Here is a 20,472-nt window from a genome sequence, read left to right on the forward strand (position 1 = left end):
TAATAGTAATGTCACAAACGAATAGGAAATGCTTTGATGATGGTTAATAAGTCCTCTCTGACTTTCTGGAATGTATAAGCAATTTTTTAGTACACTTTACAAATTTAGCAAGCTATAAAAACATAAAACCAGTTGTTGTTAAATGCCCTCTAAAGAGCTAGGTTTTCTTAAAATGAGACAAGAAATGCAGTGATAGTCCCTGCCTCTACATTGTTGTGTTTGTTCCAATGTTTCAATAAGAAAATGAAGTCACTCAAATTTGATAGAATTGTTGCATTGATGGCTTTTGTTTTTTCTTTTTTTTCACAGATTAAGATGCTTGGTAAAGCAGCTAGAGAAGGGTGACATTAATGTGGTGGATTTAAAAAAGAATATTGAATATGCAGCATCTGTGCTGGAGGCAGTTTATATTGATGAAACCAGGTAAGTCTGAGGGGAAAACAAAATGAAAAGAATGTTGCAAATTGTGTTTTAAAATTTTGCATGCAATTGTGGCTGGCATGAGCTGAAGGTCTGTACACATTAGAAGGAGCATATGTGGCTCTTGAGTCTTTTAGTGGCAAGGTTAAAGCAAGTAAGATTCCAAAGGTCAGATGTAACTTGTCTGGAAAGAAGTGCTCACAGAAATGAGTCCGAATAACTGGTCAGTATATACACAAATGAATGAAAAGCTGTGATTTATTTTCTAATGTTTGATGCTTAGTTTCTGTTTATTACTGGCAGTATTACTGGCAATCATGTGGGTTAATACCAATTAAAATAGAAGTTCTAAGTATTTGGCTTCTTGAAAGAATTTTAAGATATGGACAGTATTGAAATTAGCTAGCTAACTTACTGTTTTTCTTTCTGCAAGCTGGCCTTTCTAAGCTTTTTCTAAGCAGAATGGTCTTGTAAAGATGTCTGCCAAAACTTCCCCAGTACCACTGGAGCGTGCAGTGTATGTCCCAGTTCTACATTTAAGAATTATTTTATGGACCTAACACTCTGTGGTGTGTGTCCTCCCCTCCCCTTGCAAATCTATGTAGCTGATACAGTGCTTGAAGTACTGCTTCAGAGATAAACCACTAATTATTTCTCCATAGACCTCCCAAACACTGGGATTAAATGGGTGTAGTATTCATAGCTCTTTCTGAGTAATAGCACCAGGATCAGGAAAATAAATTGAGATTTACTTAGTTTCTAAACTGAGGTGGCTTCTGTGGAAATGAGTCGTAGTGTTGCAATGAGGAATCCAGTCTTTCTGCCTCTGTGTGGGAATATCATGACAAATAGCAGACATTTCAGGCACAAAGAAAACTGGTACCACTAACAATACATAGGCTCTGGCAGCAATGGGTGCATTGTTTTTGCTGTAAGCAAATCTTTAAGTAAGCTAATTGCCCTCATACCACTTGATAGCAAGATTACTAAACTGCCCAAAAAAACCCAAACATATAAAATTTTATAGTGCTTTTCATAGTTCTCAGGTTACTTTGCTAATCCTAAGGCCACTCTGACCTCCTAATGGTGACTATTTTCAAAAATTCCACTGCAGTGTATCAACACAGTTTTGCTCTTCCATAGCTCATTGCATAACAATGTTTAATAATAGTTATTTATTTCATCCAGTATTTTACAGAGTATTTTGATTTTTCACGATACTAAATCAGGATATACTTGAGACAGGTATCTTGTTTTGCTCTTATTTTTTGAATACTTGATTTCACCAAAACAACTTTAGAGTTTGTAGGCCTACCAAATTTTTGATAGCATTCCTTATATAAATATGCATTAAGCATATATTTTATGTGTATCTTTCCATACCTATAGCTATATTTATGAAGTATATGTATGTAGACATATAAGTCAAATTATGTTTTAAGTAATATTTAAAAGTGAGACTATAATGAAACCTACTCTTCTATTTTTATTCTTTTAATTTTAGTGGTTTGTACTTCAATATTGTATCTCCTTATTGTTCATTTTGGTTTACACTATTTGATTTGGATTTTGATTTCTCTTCCTTGGACTAATGCAGTCTCCATGAAATTCAGAATCAGTATGATGCGGTTTTTTTAACCTGGTGGTCTTTGTGTTAAATTTATCCTAAAAATAGAGACCGAGCCTCCATGTCTTAGTTGGACAATATTATGTATGGTTCTATTTTAAATTTTGACACTTCCCCATTAAAAACAATTTTAAACTGAGATATTTATTGTGAGGCTGAGAAACACCATAGTTGCCACTGGTACTTTCATAGTAGGCTCTTTTCCATGGCAAGCTGCAAAGATAATCACGTTTCAAATAGCATGACCAGCATTCTGTAGTCTAAGTCTACACTCAAAAATCTAAATGCACAAAGAAGGTCTCTCGAGTTCCTGGGAAGCCAATCCTTAATGAACAAAGCAGTGTATCATTGAGTCAAATACCAATGGAGGCTGAGTTAGCTTGTGTGGTTGCATTTCTCCTTGTTCCCCCCAAAGAATGCAGGTTCTTTGTCTTGCACAGAGCTACTTCTGTGGGAGTCTGGAACTGAGTTAATTGCACTCATTAGTAGATTAGAAATAATAGTTTAGATCATAAGCAAAATGGCCCATTTCTGCTGAGCCTGAACTTGTAATTTTATACATGGCGAAGTTCAATTAACTTCAGTAAGTTTCTTACACATGAATTGCTGTTCGGTCAGTGTCTCCAACACACATGAAAATACCCATGATTTCTATTTTAAGCCCAGTCTTGATCCCTGGATTTTGTCCTGGTAGATTTACTGACCCATTGCTTATCCTAGCAGAGGAAGACCACAGTTTCAACCAGTGATCTAAAATTGAATCCTGTCTGTGGCGTTCTCTTCTTCTCCACTTTTCTGGGCGACAGACCTCAATATCAGCTGAGGGAAAGGTCTTTTAAATATCTCTGCAGACAGGAATAGCACTCTACAGATTAGGAATAGCAATAAACAGAGAGTTTGTTACTTGAATCCTCTTAACTCATCTTTCTGTTATGATATATATTCTATGAAACAAGATAATAAAATGGTCCTGACAGTGGTCCCTCACCTATAGCCGAAGGACCTCCTGCAATTCTTCACAGGCACAGAGAAGAAAAAAGCAAAAAGAAGAGTAAAAACTAAAGTCAATAAAGAGATCCAAGTATGACACATCTCACAGAACATGGTCAGTAATGTAGCCAAGGATCTAGGAAGAACCTGGTCTCTTCCACAGCTCCAGGAAACCATTTGTGCTACTTAAAAATTAAATCTCTGGCATTATTCTGGCAAAACCACTTTTCTCTTTTTAAGCCTGGGGTTTTTTTCAGTGAGCAGTTCCAATTTCTTCCAGTAGAAGATAGCCATTTTTTGTCCTGGTATACCATTATTTCATTTGAGTTTCTTGAAAAGCCTGTATCATATTATAAAGTTGTGTGTGCACATAGAAGAACATTCAAACATGTAAGTTAATGGCATATTGAATCTTTATTTAAAGTGCAACAGTCAGCTGCAAATATCTGTAGAATTCACACCCTTTAGCAGAGGATGAAATATTTTTTTCAGGTCCTCTGACTTTCCCTTTATCTGCTTCTCTGTTTCTCTACACTATAGCCATTTGTCTGAGCATTTTTTGTAACTATTTACACATACTCATTGCCATTCTTGAGCTTTCTAAAATGATATGGAGCTGTGTTAGGGGCAAAAGCAGAGAAACAACACAACAGATTTTATTTATGTTCTGAGAGTAGTCTTCTTAGGAACAGGGATAGGCAGTAGGGATAACCTTCCAAAGTGAGGAAAAATTGGTTTGGGGCAGTGACTGTCATATAATGTATGACATATATAATAATATCTCTATAAGGTTCTGAGCTGATGGAAAGTTGGAAAGCACAGTCATCAGGCATCAAGTAAGTGCTGCTTTCCTGTGAGTTTCATTATCTGTGGCCCCATGTCACTCAATAAGCTTGTTTAACAAGCTCTTTATTGGACTGCTGCATCTTTCAGTGCTGCACTAAACTCTTCTGTGAAAGAGATCTAACACTCTGATAGATGAAGCAGAGGTTCACCATCAGCTGAAAACAATCAGTGAAACTGTCACAGTTCCAGTCCCTCAGCAGATCTGCTCTGTGGAAGAAGTTCAAACTTAATAGGTGTTATAAATAATTCTGACAAATCTTGAAGAATTTTCTCCATTAGTACCTGCCACTTGGCTCAAGGCAATGGAAGAAGGATATTTAGAGTCAAACAGGAAATAAATACAGCCTGATAATTCAGTCATGACAGCTGTTCCGTTCCTTGTAAATGCAGCTTTTCATTCACACTAACTGAAAAGAAAATAAGTCAAATAAAATCTAGATGGAAATTACAAGATGAAAGGAAAAAAATGTATTCCAAACCTTAATAATAATAATAATAATAATAATAATAATAATTTATTGTGGAGAATACTTTTATGTTGTTCTGAGTAAAATCAGAGCAGTTTATTCCAATTATGTTTTATTTTTAAATGCCTTAATATTTCAGAAAGTATACTTTATTTCAGGAGGATATTTATCTGTGCTGTTGCAGTTCCATACAGGGTTTTTGTTTGTTTCAGGCTGTATAATGCCCTTTTAATTAAGGCTTTAACCTCTTGAGAACTTTTGACTTAGAAGAGACTGCATTTCAGTAATGCATGAAGTAGCTCTGTATTACATAGCTGGCAGGTTTTTTGAGCATCTTTGATTCAACAAGGCAAAATAACAAATACAGGTTCATGAAGAGAAAGGAAATGTCATTAAGGGTGACATTGTAGAAATATATATTTGCATGAGAGCTCTGGAAATAGTGAATGTATTTCAGTGACACTACAATGGCAAACACAGTTCTTGATAAAAAGCTCTTATTTAGAAAAAAAGTACACATTATGATATGTATAATGTTAGCTAAAAAGGAGGTCATTAAACCTGAACTTTGGGACTGCTGTTGTAATAAACACCTTGGACTACACTGAATTTCCACTGTACTACTCCAGCAATGCTCCAAATATTTTTTTGTGGTTTTGGGACTTAAACAGGGACAAACACATCCTCAAATTTTGGACAAAAAGGAGATAGTTTAAATTGCAAGACAATGAATTTTGTCATTTCTTCTCACCAAATGTCTGTGTGACCCTTCAAGCGCACCGTGGAAATATCTGTGATAGGAACATGTGCGTGTGTATCTTTGCCACGTGAGATGCAAGGAGACAGAAAGGAACAAATGCTTGACTGGATCCTGGTGCTCCCAGAGCTGGGTGTTGTGGAAGTGGGAATGGAGCTCAGCAACAGCCCAACAACTTAATGAAATTCTCCCATTTCCAGGAGATTCTGAGGTGAAGAATGGTCAGTATAGTCTGTTCTTGGGCAGCTTTCAGTATGCAGTTTGGGTTATGTTTGCAAGCTGGAGAAGGCTGTTACCTGGTGTTTTCAAGTTCTTCAGTACTGCAACAGAACCCAAACCCATGGCAGCTACTCCATCTTAGGCTAGGAATTAATATCTCAAAAAATAATAAACTGTGATGATACTTATTTGATAACCTTGTGCTTTCTTTCACTCTCTTCTAGCCATCAATATACATTTAGCAGCTTCCTAGTTTAAATGAGAGCCAAAGTCAGTGAAGGATCTACCTTTAATGTTTCTTATCATATATAATTTTCACAAGCTATATTTTAGTATCAGTGTTGCAAGTCTCTGAGCTAGCACTCCATAAGTTGCTACTGAGCATCTCACAGCAGGAAACTGTTCCTTGACATTGCAGGACCATTGGCACTCTGTTCTCACCTGTAGCATACCAGATGTGGTATCTTTGTGAGTCACAGAGGTTTCACTGCTTGTAAGGCTCTGGTTATGGCAGAAACTGTGCCAATTCAGACACCGATATCTATGCAGGGACACCAGCAGTGTTGGTCACACCAGAAAAATGTCTTTGATGGTGCAAAGATTGAGAAAGTTCAATTTTCTTACATCAAAGATAAGTACATATTTTTCAAAACTTTAAAAAATATTTATTCCAAATCTCAACCTGAAAAGACAGATTAATTTGTTCATTTATACATTCACAGAACAGTGGGCTATTCAGTCAATGATGTAATTTATTTTTAAAGATCTAGAATATATTACTCCTTAAAATTACCTTTTTGGGAAAAAATCTAAGAATGTTAAAGAACATAATCTGCCTAATGCCAAGGATAAAACAGGTGGAATGGGCTGTTCTATTTGGTAATTATTTGCCACATGAAAAATACGGTCTGTGTGATTCCTCTCAGAGCTGGCTTAGCTGGGGAGAGATTTGAAGTGGCAATTATTTAAGCAAGAAGTTAAATTTTAATCTTGAATATTCGGTCAAGTTTACTGAGCGTGTAATGCTGTCCTCCATAGCCAGTCTATGGTTAAATGTGCTCTGCCTGAATATGTCAGAAACAAATGTACCATTTGAAGTAAATAATTCACTTTATCCATTAAGAGAATCTACAATTGATACTTTTGCAAAAGCTGCTATTGAGAAAAAGCTTATTGTGTTGAGATTAATTCAGTACATTCTGCCCTTATAAAAGCTTAAAATAAGCCTTTGAAATCTTTTGTCCTAAGCTAACGTGGCTTGGTTTTTTGGTTTTATTTTTTTCTGGGTTTTTTTTCTGAGAGGAAAGCTTACAAAAGCGTTCAATTTATATTAAAAAAAAGCATTTAAAATCTATGAGAATCTATTAAATTCTGACTAAAGCCTCTCAGTTGAGTTAGGGTATTTAATAAATGCCCAGCATTCCTTTTCCAAAGTTATTGAATTTTTCTGTTTCAAAGTTCTTGCTGCTGATTTATTTCTAAGTCATGCCCTGAATTAGTCCCTGCCTTACAGAAGTCCCAGAATACCATATCAAAGCAACTGAAAAGGAAAGGAAAGGGAAAAGAAAAGAAGAGAAAAGACAGTGGCTCACAGCTGTACTCTGAAAAATGGTATTTTTTAATCATGAGTATCCTGAGCTGAATCTTAAGATTGTTGTTGTCCTCTGGTATATACCTGTGTATTTCTGAATAGGCAATACCTATCAGCAAGGGAACATTTCCAGTAACAATGGGCCTTCCTACATTACTTCTGTCGTAATGCCTGTACTCACACAAAATTATTTTCCATTTATTTTAATTAATTGGTAATTCTTCATATGAGGACAATTCTTCTAAGAATGTGCTAATTTTATTAGTACAACATGTTGGCAAATTCATAATTTCCTTTAGAAAGACCTTTATGTACTAAATATGCCCCTCATTATTTTTTACAATTTGTTTATCCTTCATGGGAATCAAGAGAAACTTTTAGTGGATGTTAGTGGAAATTATAATGGGCTATAGAGGATGGAAATATTGATTGAATGTATTGATTCATGCTTATTCAGGAAGATAGTGAGCTAATAGAACTAAATAATTGGTTAAAATATGAACTGACTATTTAGACCATAAATTCTTCTGCATCCTAGACCTAGAAGAGGACTTTCTTTAATTCACTCTTAAGGGCTTAATTAATTCACTAACTGGCAAATAGCTAATACTACCTTCTCAATCTCTCCTCTGGAAATCTTTCACTACCTCTGTTAGGCAGCATGACTGATCAACAAAGATGGATTTTTTCCCCCATAGCCATTATCTAATTTTAATTTTTTAAATTTTCTTTTCTTTTTTTCTCCTCCATAGTACATCTGATCTATTCCCAAGGGAAAAGAAATATACTTCTGACTAGTGCATTGCTATATTTAAAATTCTAATTAAATGAAAAGAGAACTAGAAATTATCCCTACTTGAATTTTGAAAAATTATTTTTGGCAAAAAACACAGTACTGTGACAAGAAGATCAGGTTATTAGTTACTATGACTGCAATATTAATTGATTGCTAAGCTGAAATGCCATGGGCCATGTCTTACTTATTCCCACAACTGTCAATGAAGGTTCCACTCATGGAATGAATAGAATTAAATAACCCAAGCCTCCCCCTCTCCTTCCCACGCATATCCCTTCCTCGTATTGCACCTATTTAACAAGCTAATGATATATGAACAAAATAAGTGTATGTAACCCTGAAATTCTGACTTTGTGTTGAAAAAAGAAGCATTTTCTGTGGCACATTTTGTTAGAACTATTTTTGTTGTTTTGTTTTCTAGCATTTTTGGGTGTTCCTTAGCTTCATGGAAGAAAAATTAAAGTGTGTGCCTTGGCATCTACATTTAATTAATTGAGCTGGGATGTTCGAGTTCATGCCTCCCAGTTGAATGAAGTTTATCTCAGTAGAGTTTTGCTTTAAGACTGACTGTGGAACATCTATTTAGCTTTAAAATGCCTACAATCTCTGGTCTTCAGGTTGGTTGATTTGGAGGATGGGGCTATGGGCCTTGTAGTCACTCCATTCCAAGTATTTGCTAAGCCAGACGTTCTAGCCTTGTAACAAGTTCATTAATTTGTCCCATGACATTTTTGAACCTATGTGGCAGTTTTGCATTTTTTGAAATGTCACAAAATTACAGTTTAAAAATTATATTTTGCAATTTACAATTACAAGTTAGATTGCAAAATCCTGCAAAAATCCCTGTAATATTTCATAGGAAGTTCAGTGCTTTGAATGTGTGCCTTTGTTTTGAACCTGTCTTTAGATATTATTTGGTCTTAATCCTCTTTTTTTTTTTTTTTTTTTTTTTTAAGGCATAGAATGCTAGAATGGTTTGGAGTGAGATGAATGACTAGTCCTTGTTTCCTCTCCTTGAATGTAGTTTCAATTAGGCCCCTGAAAGAAATGAATCCTTTTTGAGAAGTTATTAATCGTATGTGTTGAGGCATCTGTAAGATTTTGTGCTCACAAATTAATTATGTGTTGCACTTGCTTTCCTAGTTATTTAAGTTAGAAGCAGAGCCACTGAAGCTCTCTCCTCCCTGGCATGTTGTTCAGTCATCTCTTTTCAGAGAGCAGTGGCCTCATGAAAATTACGGAACAAATGAACACTTACTTCAAATACTATTTTCTCTGTTCTGTCTTCATGAAGTAACTCCTGCTACTGTTATTTACAGACTGAATAGTCCTCCTACATTACAGATGAATGGTTAAAAACATTAGAGAGACTGCAGTGTGTTTTACTAGTCTTAATTTGTACTCCAGTGGCTCATATCTGCAGAGCTCAGGGCTTGGTCCCAAATTTAGATCTGCATCTGCTTATAGCAAACTGATGTAGAGCTCTGCTTCCTGCCCCACAGGTGATGTGGAATATCCTGGCATCTGCTCTGAGGTAGCCCAATGCCCATAGTCCTCTAATTGGGGGAATATTTTCATCTCATTTGAGTAACAGTTGGAATAGTAACAAAAATATGTTTTAGGGATTATAAGGTTTTTTCCTTATTATACTAAAAATACATCAAATGTCAAATATTCTTCAGAAATATAAATGTGCTGATTTCTCCAGGGATATTTGATAATAGTGTTAGACTAGTACAGATTTAAGTGGACTGTAACATAGGTTTTCGTTTAGGAAATAAAGCCAGTTTACAGCCTTTGACCTATGCCCAGTCTCATCTGTGGTTCAGTTTTGCAAGATAACTTGCTCAAATCCTTTCCTCCACACAAGTCCTGCTCTTCCAAATTAAGTTTCTGATTTTTGGCTGTTGTCTCACTGTCAGAAATTTTCATAATTCTTGTTCATTCTGGTCTTCTTGTACTCCATGTTAAAGAGCCTTCCTAGTCTGGTAATTCTATGCCTCTGAAAAATAGGAATGTTTCTGCTGTTCTTTCAGTAAACTGGGGAAGGATGAGGGGTGCGTTTTAATTTTTTTTACCCCAGCTGAAAAATCTCAAAAAATATACTGTAAGCCAGATGAGCTGCTGAAACTGAGCACAAATACACTATGCTCACTGTTCACCAATAATTTATGTGATTCTTCTGATAAGCTTCCTATTAGACATCTTCCTATAATCCCTCAGATAGTATTAAATTTATGTGGGGATTCTTTTGAACTATACCATACTCAGGCTTTCCTTAATCATCCGTGTTTCAGAAAGGCAGCACTAGAGAAACAGATCTATGTAATCAAATAATGCCTGCAATTCAATTGGTACCACTTTCAAGAAAATATTTTGAAAGGGTGGCGTGTTTTGCATGTATGCCGGTCATCCTAGCTCTGGGGTTTCTTGCATAACTGAATGAAGGAAAATTTGATATCTGACTAAATAAGGGATTTGGTTCCTGGAAACCCCAGCAGTCTGAGTGATAAGAGCAAATAACTGCAAGAAAAAGATTTATAGAAGTGTGGAATGGAAGCGTTGAGTCTGTTTAAAGAGAATATTTAGTTACATGTTTCTTCTAAATAAACTGATGGCCTCTAATTCACTTTTGTTGAAGTTTCTTTTTAATACTTCTTCTGGTTTGCAAGAGCTATATATAACTTTTCTAGCTTTTTGAACTGCTAACAACTGTGAAAGCTGGCTTGCAATCCAATCTTGTATAATACTTTTACTGCTATGACTTTGTTACCCTGTCTTCAACAGAAATATGGATGTCTACATAGAAGGAATTAATTCTCTTCAATAAAGGAATTAATTCTCTTTAATCCTTTTATTGTGCTGGAACAGCATGATGAGCATGTGTACAGGGCATTCATTGACATCCGTTCGCCACATCATTGCTATTGAGCATCATTTACTTTTGCATGTAAATATCAAAACACTTCTTGTACCATTTTGGGGGACACATCAATAGACCAGTGGTGTTCTCAGTTATAGCAGCAACCCTGCTGCCATTTCTGTCAGTTGCTGTTTTAGATGTCTTCTTGGGATTTTATGGCTCATTGATTACACTTAAATCCACCACAGCTCTGACAACTTAGTAGAAAAATAATTTCTTGTCTCCAGTTGAATAACTTGCATTTTATTTCTTTTACCTTCTGGAACATGAGCAGTGGGAGAGAGAGAAGATATCTGCTGTGCACAGCTTCCCCTTGGTCTCAGTCCGTCTGCCAGAGAAGACATTTAGTGATGTGCTGAATCGGTACTATAGTCAACCTCCGCTCCTCTAAAATCAAGTTTTGTTTGCTGTTCGCCTGTCAGTACTCTTCTTATTAGGTCTGAGGTCTTGTTGGTTACCTTGTATTAATTTTTTGTAGGAAACTTTTGGACACTGAAGATGAACTCTCTGACATCCAGTCGGATTCAGTCCCACTGGAGGTGCGGGACTGGTTAGCTTCTACATTCACAAGAGAAATGGGAATAGTGAAGAGGAGACCTGAGGAAAAGCCCAAATTCCGGAGCATTGTGCACGCTGTACAGGCTGGGATTTTTGTAGAGAGGTGAGGGCTTTGTTTTCTTGTTACAACAAGTACTGCATTTAACCACAGTGCCTGTCATTGGAGATCCTTTAAACGGTGGGATGAACCTGAAGCAAATCTTTGAGCCAGAAGTTATGCTTCAATTTCTGCAGCCACTCTATTTTTCTATACAGAATTCCAGATGAAATCTCTAAATTTGTAAAATCTCCTAGGCCTTGAAAAATTCTGGGGATGAACTAAATGGCTTTGTAACTTCTACACTAAATTGTACTGAAGGCTGTTGTAACATTAAAGAGTAACATACCTGCAAAGGGATTTTTCTCACAATGTCATAAAAGATTACATAAATCTTTGGGGCCAGACCCTTAGATAGATTCTTCTTATTTCACGAACTGTGAAAGACAAAAAAAGATAAACTGTTCCAGTATGTTTTTAAAGGAGTGCTATTTCTTAATATTTTATTTGTTCTTTTAGGATGTACCGAAAAACTTCAAGCATGGTTGGTTTGGCTTATCCAGCAGAAGTCATAGTCACATTTAAGGTGAAAGAAGTTTAATTGTTGTGGAATTTGAATGTATTTGCACTTATGTTTAGTGACTTCTAAGGTCAGATGAATATTTTTCTTCTGAACGTACCCTAGCCATAGTTAGTACTACAGAACTGAGCACACAGAGCAGAGAAAATAATAGTTAAAATTCAAAAACAACATATGATTCTGATTAATTGTGATTTAATTTAGATTGCATTAGAGCAATAGAATGAAGTTTGTATAGAAATTCTTAGAGAAATGTGAGACAGTTTTATCAGCTCCCAGTGGTATCGTAATCAGCGTCTCAGACAGCAGCATTTGTTTCTTTTTTAGGAAAGAAAAAGGAGATAGTATTGGGATAGAGCTAACAAAAGAAGCTGAAGCTTATGGAACAAGTACAGTATTTGCTGTAAATTTAAGGTATTACTCTAGTTCAGCCAAAAGATGATCTTTTATAGTAAGCTGAGTTCCGATGTCTATGAATGCAATTAAAAACTGGTATTTCTTGAAAATGAAGTACCTCAACTTTTTCCCTGAAAGCCAAACACTGTTATTCTTAAATTGCTTTATGGTTAATGACATCAGTGTTAATGACATTGCACAATAGCCTGTTTGAAGGGTGGTATTCAGATTATCTCCATAAGGTTCTATAGACAATTTGTACTGAGAAAGCTAAACTTGAAAGATTAAGACCTTTGATGCAAAGCATGCAAAGTTGATTCAGTCATGTTGCAAGTATTTTATTCATAACTGACACAATTGTTTTCATCATTAATATTGAAGTAGCCATTAATGTGTTATCTACATTAGGAGTTTGAAAGAGTTGGACAGCAAAACCACCAAACTCTCCCTCTTCCCTCTGAAAAACTCCAAAGTATCTTTTCCAGTGATTAAATGGAAAACTAGCTAAACGGATGGAAATGTAATGTTTTTGGGTTGTTGGGGGTATTTTTTTATTTTTGTGTTTTTTTTTTTTTTCCCCTCCTCTACAGGATGTCGATAAGTGGTCATTTGACGTATTTGCCCTAAATGAAGCGAGTGGAGAGCACAGTCTGAAATTTATGATGTATGAGCTGTTAACCCGATATGACCTTTTGAGCCGTTTCAAGGTCAGGAACTAACCATGAATAAAAATATATATGCAAGAATACATGTGTCAAATTTAAAATACAAGAAACCCAGCATTGAAATGTTTTTCTTTTATTGTACAATGCAGTACAGAATTTCAAAGAATATGGCAAATATCGTAATATGCCAATAGTTCTACCAAATGAGACTTCACCCAGAACATGCAAATTTTTCTGCAACCCAAAAAATGGAGAGCTGTGTATACCCTTGTCATATCATTTGTGTCACACAAATAGATTATGTATACCAGCTATTTACTCAACAGGCCTGAATCAGTCTCCCAGCTTTACGGACCAAACATTACTAACAAGGCAGAAAACCGTAGTTAGTCCTAAAGACTTTTTTCATGGTCTAGATCTTAGTATGTTGATCACCACTGTGCAGGGGCTTCAGCTGAATCTTCCTCTCCTAAACAATCTGGGGGGATATATAAAGAGAAAAATTGCTTTTCCAAGGTGTTTGTAGGGTTTTGCAATACAATATGGAGTCCTTACAGACAACTTTGAAAGGCTGAGATAAAAAATGGATCACAATAATAAATTTATCATTATTATAGTACCAAATGAAAGTTTTCAAAAGTTTCAAAATCTCTTCACTGAGAAAACTCAGTGTTTCTTTTGAAGAGGCTGTCTCACCCTGAAATTCTTTGAATATTTTAATTTTAGGCTGGTAACCCAGCTTTTTCCAACAGGTTTTATGTACTTGAAGTCAGAACCACACCAGGGCTGCCATTTTAACGTAGACATGAAGTACACAATGCTAATGGCAGAGTGGGCTTAAGCCCATTCTCAGTCCCATTGTTTGCATTGCAGGGTTTTTAAATAAAGAAAAAATTATTAAGGGAAATGTAATTTCATTAAATGGGTGATGTGGTTTATCCCCAGGCAGCAAATAAGCACCACACAGTCACTTCTCACTCCTCTCCCCAGCAGGATGGGGGGAAGAGAATTGGAGGCGTAAAAGTGAGAAAACTTGTGGGTTGAGATATGTACAGTTTAATAATGATGGTGATAATAATAATATAGAAAATTAATATCTAAGAGAGAAATAAAACCCAAGAAGAAATGATGGAAATGCAGACAATTGCTCAGCAGCAGCTGAGCGGTGCCCAGGCAGGCCCCAGGCAGCAGCCCCCACCCAGGCTCCCCCAGGCGGGTGTTGCTGACCATGGGGCCGTAGGGAGCGTTGTCCCTTGGGTCAGCGGGGCCAGCTGTCCCGGCTGTGTCCCTTCCCAACTTCTTGTGCACCCCAGGCTACCCAGTGGTGGGTGGGATGGGGAGCAGAAAAGGCCTTGACTCTGTGCAATCGCTGCTCAGCAGTAACTAAAACATCCTGGAGTTATCAGCTCTGTTTACAGCACAAATCCAAAACATTGACCCATACCAACTACTATGAAGACTATTAACTCTGTCCCTGCCAAAACCAGCACAATGCAAAAATAAGTGGGACCAGATTGTACCTGTACTTCACATGTTGCCTGGAGGAAGGAAAGTCATACTATGAGATTAAAGCAAACCTTGTCTCAAGCAAGGCAAAACTGGTGAAGAAAAGGAGATAATCCTGTTGTTAGACTCCTATCTGTCATGCCTGTATTGTATGTGCAATCTATGCATTCCTGGTGCAGACAGACACATCTTGAAACCATTTGGTTGATAGCTCTACAGTGTCTTGTGCATGGTGTATGTAGAGAGATATAACATCTACTGAAATTGTGTGGAGACTCACTGGTGCATGTATGATATTAGACCTTTACATTTAAAATTTTTCTTTTTTTGTTTGCTCACTAGATTCTATGGTATATTATATGTAATTCATTCATTGCATGCTTGACTTTGCAGCTGTTGCAGGAAAAATCCAATTATTTTAATGTTTTCTTCTCTGTAGATCCCTGTTCCCAATCTTATTTCTTTTGCTGAAGCTCTTGAAGTTGGTTACAGCAAATACAAAAATCCCTATCACAATCTGATCCATGCAGCTGACGTTACTCAAACTGTGCATTACATAATGATTCACACTGGCATCATGGTAAGAGAAGTACTGTGAAGTTCAATTTACTTCTTTTCTCAGACTCTGCTGCTTTGAATAAATGCGTACATGTGTCTTTTCTAGAGGAAAAAGCTCAGCTGAAAATTTTGCAGAGAGAGATTCAAAACTACTATTCAGACTGTGAACTTTATTTCATTTTTACAGTTCTTCCAGGCTAAACTTCTCTCGATGCAGAGGGAACGAGGAAGAAAAAAATAATCCTTAAATCATTTTTGCTTTTCATCGCCTGGAATTAGGTATTTTATATCATATTTACTGAGATAGATTTGCAGGAGTGGGCAGGTGAGAATTTTTTACTTTCACATCAGAGCATGGGAGGTGTGATCAGGCAAGGAAGCTTTAGTATCTGCAGAGGTCCTGGCTGTTGAAAGATGTACTGAATCAGTTCAGGCTTAGAATATCATCATGGAATGGCTTGGGTTGGAAGGGACCTTAAAGACAACTCAGTTCCAACTGCCCTGCCATAGGCAAGGACGCCTTCCACTAGACCAGGCTGCTCAAAGCCCCATCCAGCCTGGCCTTGAACTCTGAAACTGCTTTTTCCTTTAGTTTTTAACCTTCTTTAGGACCACTCTTGCATACTCCATATGCCTATAGTAGGCAGGCTATTGCAATTGCCTTGAAATATCACAATATTTTAAATTATTTATTTGGGAACTGAAATTAATCTGTGAAAGCATTTTTATTTCTAAACACCTTAAATTTAATACCAGCAGTGGAAGTCTCCTCACTATCAGCTTGCTAGGCAAAAGTAAATACTGACTAAAAGAAAATGGGCATTGCTGTCAATAGCTTTTTGATCATTTGTCTTCACTCTGAATACAGTTGTTTAAAAAACTCCCAATGAACAAAAAACAACAAATGAAACAGCTGGGAAGAAATAGTGTCTGATTTCTGTTTGCAGAGCTATGAAACAAGTCCAGAAGACTTTGGAAAGAAAAAATTTAGAGGTGACTCTGGATGTTTTTGCTCCTATATACACAATAAATGACAGTCAATAACTTATGTTAAGCCTTTTCTCACTTAAAATGCCTTTGGCTTCAGGGTGGGCAAGGAAAGGTTCCCAGGCATTACACATTTTTATTCTACTGTTTGAAGGAAGCATTTTGCTTCTAAGTATCCAGTGTTTAAAGCTGTATGTTAACTCCAATACTACTTAAGTGTAGCCCAGTGTCTTCACCAGCCAAGATTCCTTTTTAGATTGAGAAGTTTTCTTGAGAAAGGACTTCCATATCAGACTGAAGCAGAGGCTAGACAGTTCTTGCCAAGAGGGGTCCAAACCAAAGTTTTTGTATATAATATTCACCGATAAAAATAATATTTTAGTAAAAGAAAATTCTTGAAGATATTAGATTGCTGTTGCTATTCTACCCTTGTCTTCTACCGTAAGATTAACTGCAAGAGTTAAGTGATATGAGCCATGTCTTGGTTGCACGTATACACCTGGATCAGGAACTTAACAGGAGGAAAATCCTTTTGTCTCATTATAACCATTCCTCTGGCCCATTGTATCTGTGCCACTCTGCCCTTCAAAAAAGGCAATAGCATTCAGATTTTCCTTCTGATGCCAGGACAAGGTTCCAAATTCCAGAGCTATCCTATTAATTTTGGGATGTTTAGCCATTGATTAAACCACTTTGAAAGACACTTTGTTTATCTCTGAACACTGAATGAAGGAATCCGTTTCATATTTGAATATCTGCTATTTCACTGGCTGCATGTGAGTGTGAGAAAGGCCTTTCCAGCATGAGTTTTACAGTATTGGCATCTTAACCTTCTAACTGCCTTTGAGGTGGTTTGGACAACTATTTTCAAAAAGGTTAAGGCTTTACTGCTGCAAAATCTCATTAATGTTGCGACACTGCTACAAAATATTTCTGTAAAATTAGTCCAGGTTTAATTCACATTTTAATTGCCAAATTATGATATTGAATTGTGATATTTCCCTGCCCATAGCAGGGGAGATTGGAACCAGATGATCTTTAAGGTCTCTTCTAACCCTAACCATTCTATGTTTCTATGGTTCTATGATACTGGAAAGTTCTTGGAAAGATATCTAACTAGGACAACACTTAGTCAAGGGTGCCTTCAAACAGATGTACTTGCCAGGCAGAAGGAACATTTATGGAAATCAGTGTTTGAAAGAGGGCCTAGTGATTCTGCAGCTTGCAAAGTATTTCTCTCCCAAATGTCACTTGCAATTTGAGAAAGCATCAGTATCATGAAAATGTTCTATTTAACTTGCTGGATTTTTTTTTCCCTGTTGCCTCGTTAACCCTCCAGTACCCGACTCATTAACAATTTGGCGTTTGCTTCTCAAGCCAATAGTTTTCAGAGCATGTCCATTGTAATACTTTTATTTTTTAACTCTCCTGTATCTCTGATAAATACTTGGATTAGAGTAAATCTGATGAGATTCTAGATCAAATTCCTGTGGGGTCTTTTTTTGAAGATTGGTTTGCACTTTGAAGTTTTTGTGCTTTCATTGTCTCTTAAGGACCTGATACTGATTCCAAATCTTGCAAAGGGTTGCTATCTTCCTAGTTTATTTCTGAAACACATACTGAAGCAAATGTTTCCAAGACCTGGGGTTTAGGAAATCTTTTGCATGGTTCCTGTTGTTGAGGTCATATGTTTTGTACCTTTTACAGGAAGCTGGAAAACACCCGTATTTCCACATTTGCCAAAAAAATTTGGCTAATCAGAGCTTATGCTTCTCCACAAGCCCCTAGAGAGATTTTGGTGAAGAATAACACATATTCAGAGCTGCTGTTAAAGAAATAAAATAATCATTATATTTTTCAAAAGTTGCTGTCTATCTTAAGAGAGAAGATCCGGCCACCTCAAATCAGTGTTAGAATATTAGATATCACAGATGGCAGGCAGTCTATTAATCCTCCCAAGAGATTAAATCCCAGATGATGTAACTGAAATGTATAACTCAAGGTTACGTTTATGAAGTTTTCATCTTTATAAAGGTTTAAGAATCCAAGTCCCAGGGACTACATCTTGTAAAGAACTTTTGAGTCATCGATCATCTTCCCACCATCCCTTTTCTCCTCCCACGTACCTGTATTGCTCAAAGAAAAGGAAAAAATGTCTTTACTGCCAATAAGTGCATTGTGAGACTCCATTTCTTACTCAGTTTTTAATCCATCATCACTAACAAAAAAGTAGTTTCAACTATTATTATTCGACTATTATTCAGTTATTATTATTCAACTATTTCAACTATTCGAACTTGTAAGTTGAAATGTATCTATTTACATGTAAGCAACACAAAGTACTTCAATAGAAGTTGCAATTTATGTTATCTATTACAAATACGAGATGTAGTATCTTTCAGGAGGGAAGCAGGTTTCAGCTCTTCTCAGTCTTGCAGACCCCCAGATACTCATTTTTCCCTCTCCCTTTCAGAAACACACTTATTAACTGTCTCTCTAAGAGTTTTTTTCTACTTCCTTATAAATTCTTTAGCTGAAGGAGTTCTCTGGTTTGATTACTGATCCCAATTTTGACTGTACAGCTAGTGTGTGTGGAATACTTGCTCATCTATGTATGAATGTATGAAGTCTCTGCATAGCCCATGGATATTGTTTGTGAGGAATGTTCTTCTGCCTGTGAATGCATTGTCTAGAAATTATTTTATTTGCTACAAAAGCTGACCTTTGAAAAGTCATCTTAAAGAAAAGTTTATGTTCAGCTTTCATTACTAATAATTTCTGTGTTTCTGTTCTATTTGGTATGTTGAAAACATTGTGAAAGCCAGGACTGGTCATGGCCTGGTTTCTTGTGACACACAATATGATGAAGGTCATTGTTTCCATTTTTAGAACTGCTTACAGTACATTCTCATTCCTCTGTCTGTGACCTTTCTAGACCTATACTGCTTCTCCAACAGCCAGTACTTGTTCCTCAGCAGCCTTATTTTGTCACTGAATGACCTACTTAACTATTCTCACATTGCTTATGAATCTTGACTGTTTCCTTTCTTCTTCTTTGAAAGAATAACAACTATTGGCAACTTGTACTACATCTGACAGCTTATACATTTCATATCCATTCTTGCACACGTATGTGCATATTCAGATGCATGAAGTTGAGATCATTCTTTGATCCTTTAGTACAGAAGCTTACTTGTATGCCAGAAACATCTGAAATATGTGAGGAAATGCTTGACTGGCACTTGACTGAATCAGTCCTATGATTGTGGGGGTTAATTATCATATGATTTTTCTACCCCCATCTTTAGATGGAGTAAATTTTCTCCTCAAGGACTTTTTATCATTCAAGAAAGAGAACTTGAAAGAAGATAATAGAGGTTATTTTACAAACTGAGCAATACTGAACGGCTTCATTTAGCAAGAGTTATGAAAGGGCTCAAAACTCAGGGTCTGCATTATTTTGTATACATGACCTACATTACCTTTTGTTCTGTGTAACTTTATACTAGCCTTGTGCACTTTTTTTTTTTTTTTTTTTTTTTTTGCATCAGTACAAAGTATGATAAAATTTAGAAGAGAAAAATCTCCCACGGGCTTAATTTTAGTGCTATGTACACTAAAATATAGATAATGCTAATTTTGTACCTTCAATTTATTATTAACTGTATCTATAGTTTACTAAAAGAAAAATTATAACCTAAACTTCATATTAGGTTTTTTTAGATTAATATACTGTAATTTGGCAAGTGCCATGGGTGGCTAACAGATTAGATACTCAAAGTAGTTGCAGAGTAAACTGTGTAATTCTTTTGATAACTTCATATATTTTTGGCTGCCAATATTTACTTTGCTAGTGACCATAAGGATGTTAACTTGCTCTCAGAGAAATTGTAAGTACAAAGACTTGTTTAATTGTATAATAGTCAAGTGCTTTGGATATACAGCTATCTGGAGTAAGACAAGAGGAAAGTTTATGTAAATTGAAGGTAATGCAAAATATATTCAGCACTGTAGGGTTTAATCTGACTTCAGCTATCATCAAAAATGTGACTATGATTTGTTTTTCATTTACCAGCACTGGCTCACAGAACTGGAAATTTTAGCAATGATCTTTGCAGCTGCCGTCCATGATTATGAACATACTGGGACCACGAACAATTTTCATATTCAGACAAGGTAAGTGAAGTGGTCTCCTAAGAGTCACATCTGGAGTTTGCAGTTCATTGAGATCCTTGCTGAACTGTTTCATAACTCTTATTACTAAAGCCATGTCAATCCTGATTTTACAAATTGCTTCCTTGACTTCGGTACAGTTAATGGGATCACTCACATGATCAAAAACTGTAGAAAAGTAATGAGATAGCTCCATAATGTCTGAAATAATTCTGTTTTGGGGCTGATATATCAAGAGAAACTTCAAAAAGGTCCAGAACATGCAGAGGATGGACTTGAAACCGCCTCACCCCTCTGCTCACTTAAATTCTGATACTACTGACTCAAAAACTTCTTCCACTGTATCCCCATAAAAATGCCTTGTCACTTACAGCAA

The 20,472-nt window shown here is 36.3% G+C and overlaps 1 protein-coding gene across 5 annotated transcripts in view; it reads left to right on the plus strand.

The window, feature by feature from the left end:
• PDE1A (phosphodiesterase 1A) overlaps positions 1-20,472 on the plus strand; it is a 181,003-nt gene that overhangs the window by 123,596 nt on the left and 36,935 nt on the right. For all 5 annotated transcript variants that reach the window (XM_032114162.1, XM_032114163.1, XM_032114161.1 and 2 more), the window contains 6 exons: positions 310-423; positions 11,115-11,297; positions 11,751-11,817; positions 12,798-12,914; positions 14,818-14,958; positions 19,999-20,099. In XM_032114162.1, coding sequence (XP_031970053.1) covers positions 310-423; positions 11,115-11,297; positions 11,751-11,817; positions 12,798-12,914; positions 14,818-14,958; positions 19,999-20,099 — 723 coding nt within the window. The remainder of the gene's footprint in view (positions 1-309; positions 424-11,114; positions 11,298-11,750; positions 11,818-12,797; positions 12,915-14,817; positions 14,959-19,998; positions 20,100-20,472) is intronic.

Source organism: Corvus moneduloides, chromosome 7, assembly GCF_009650955.1.
Source record: "Corvus moneduloides isolate bCorMon1 chromosome 7, bCorMon1.pri, whole genome shotgun sequence".
In the NCBI taxonomy this organism is placed as follows: domain Eukaryota; kingdom Metazoa; phylum Chordata; class Aves; order Passeriformes; family Corvidae; genus Corvus; species Corvus moneduloides.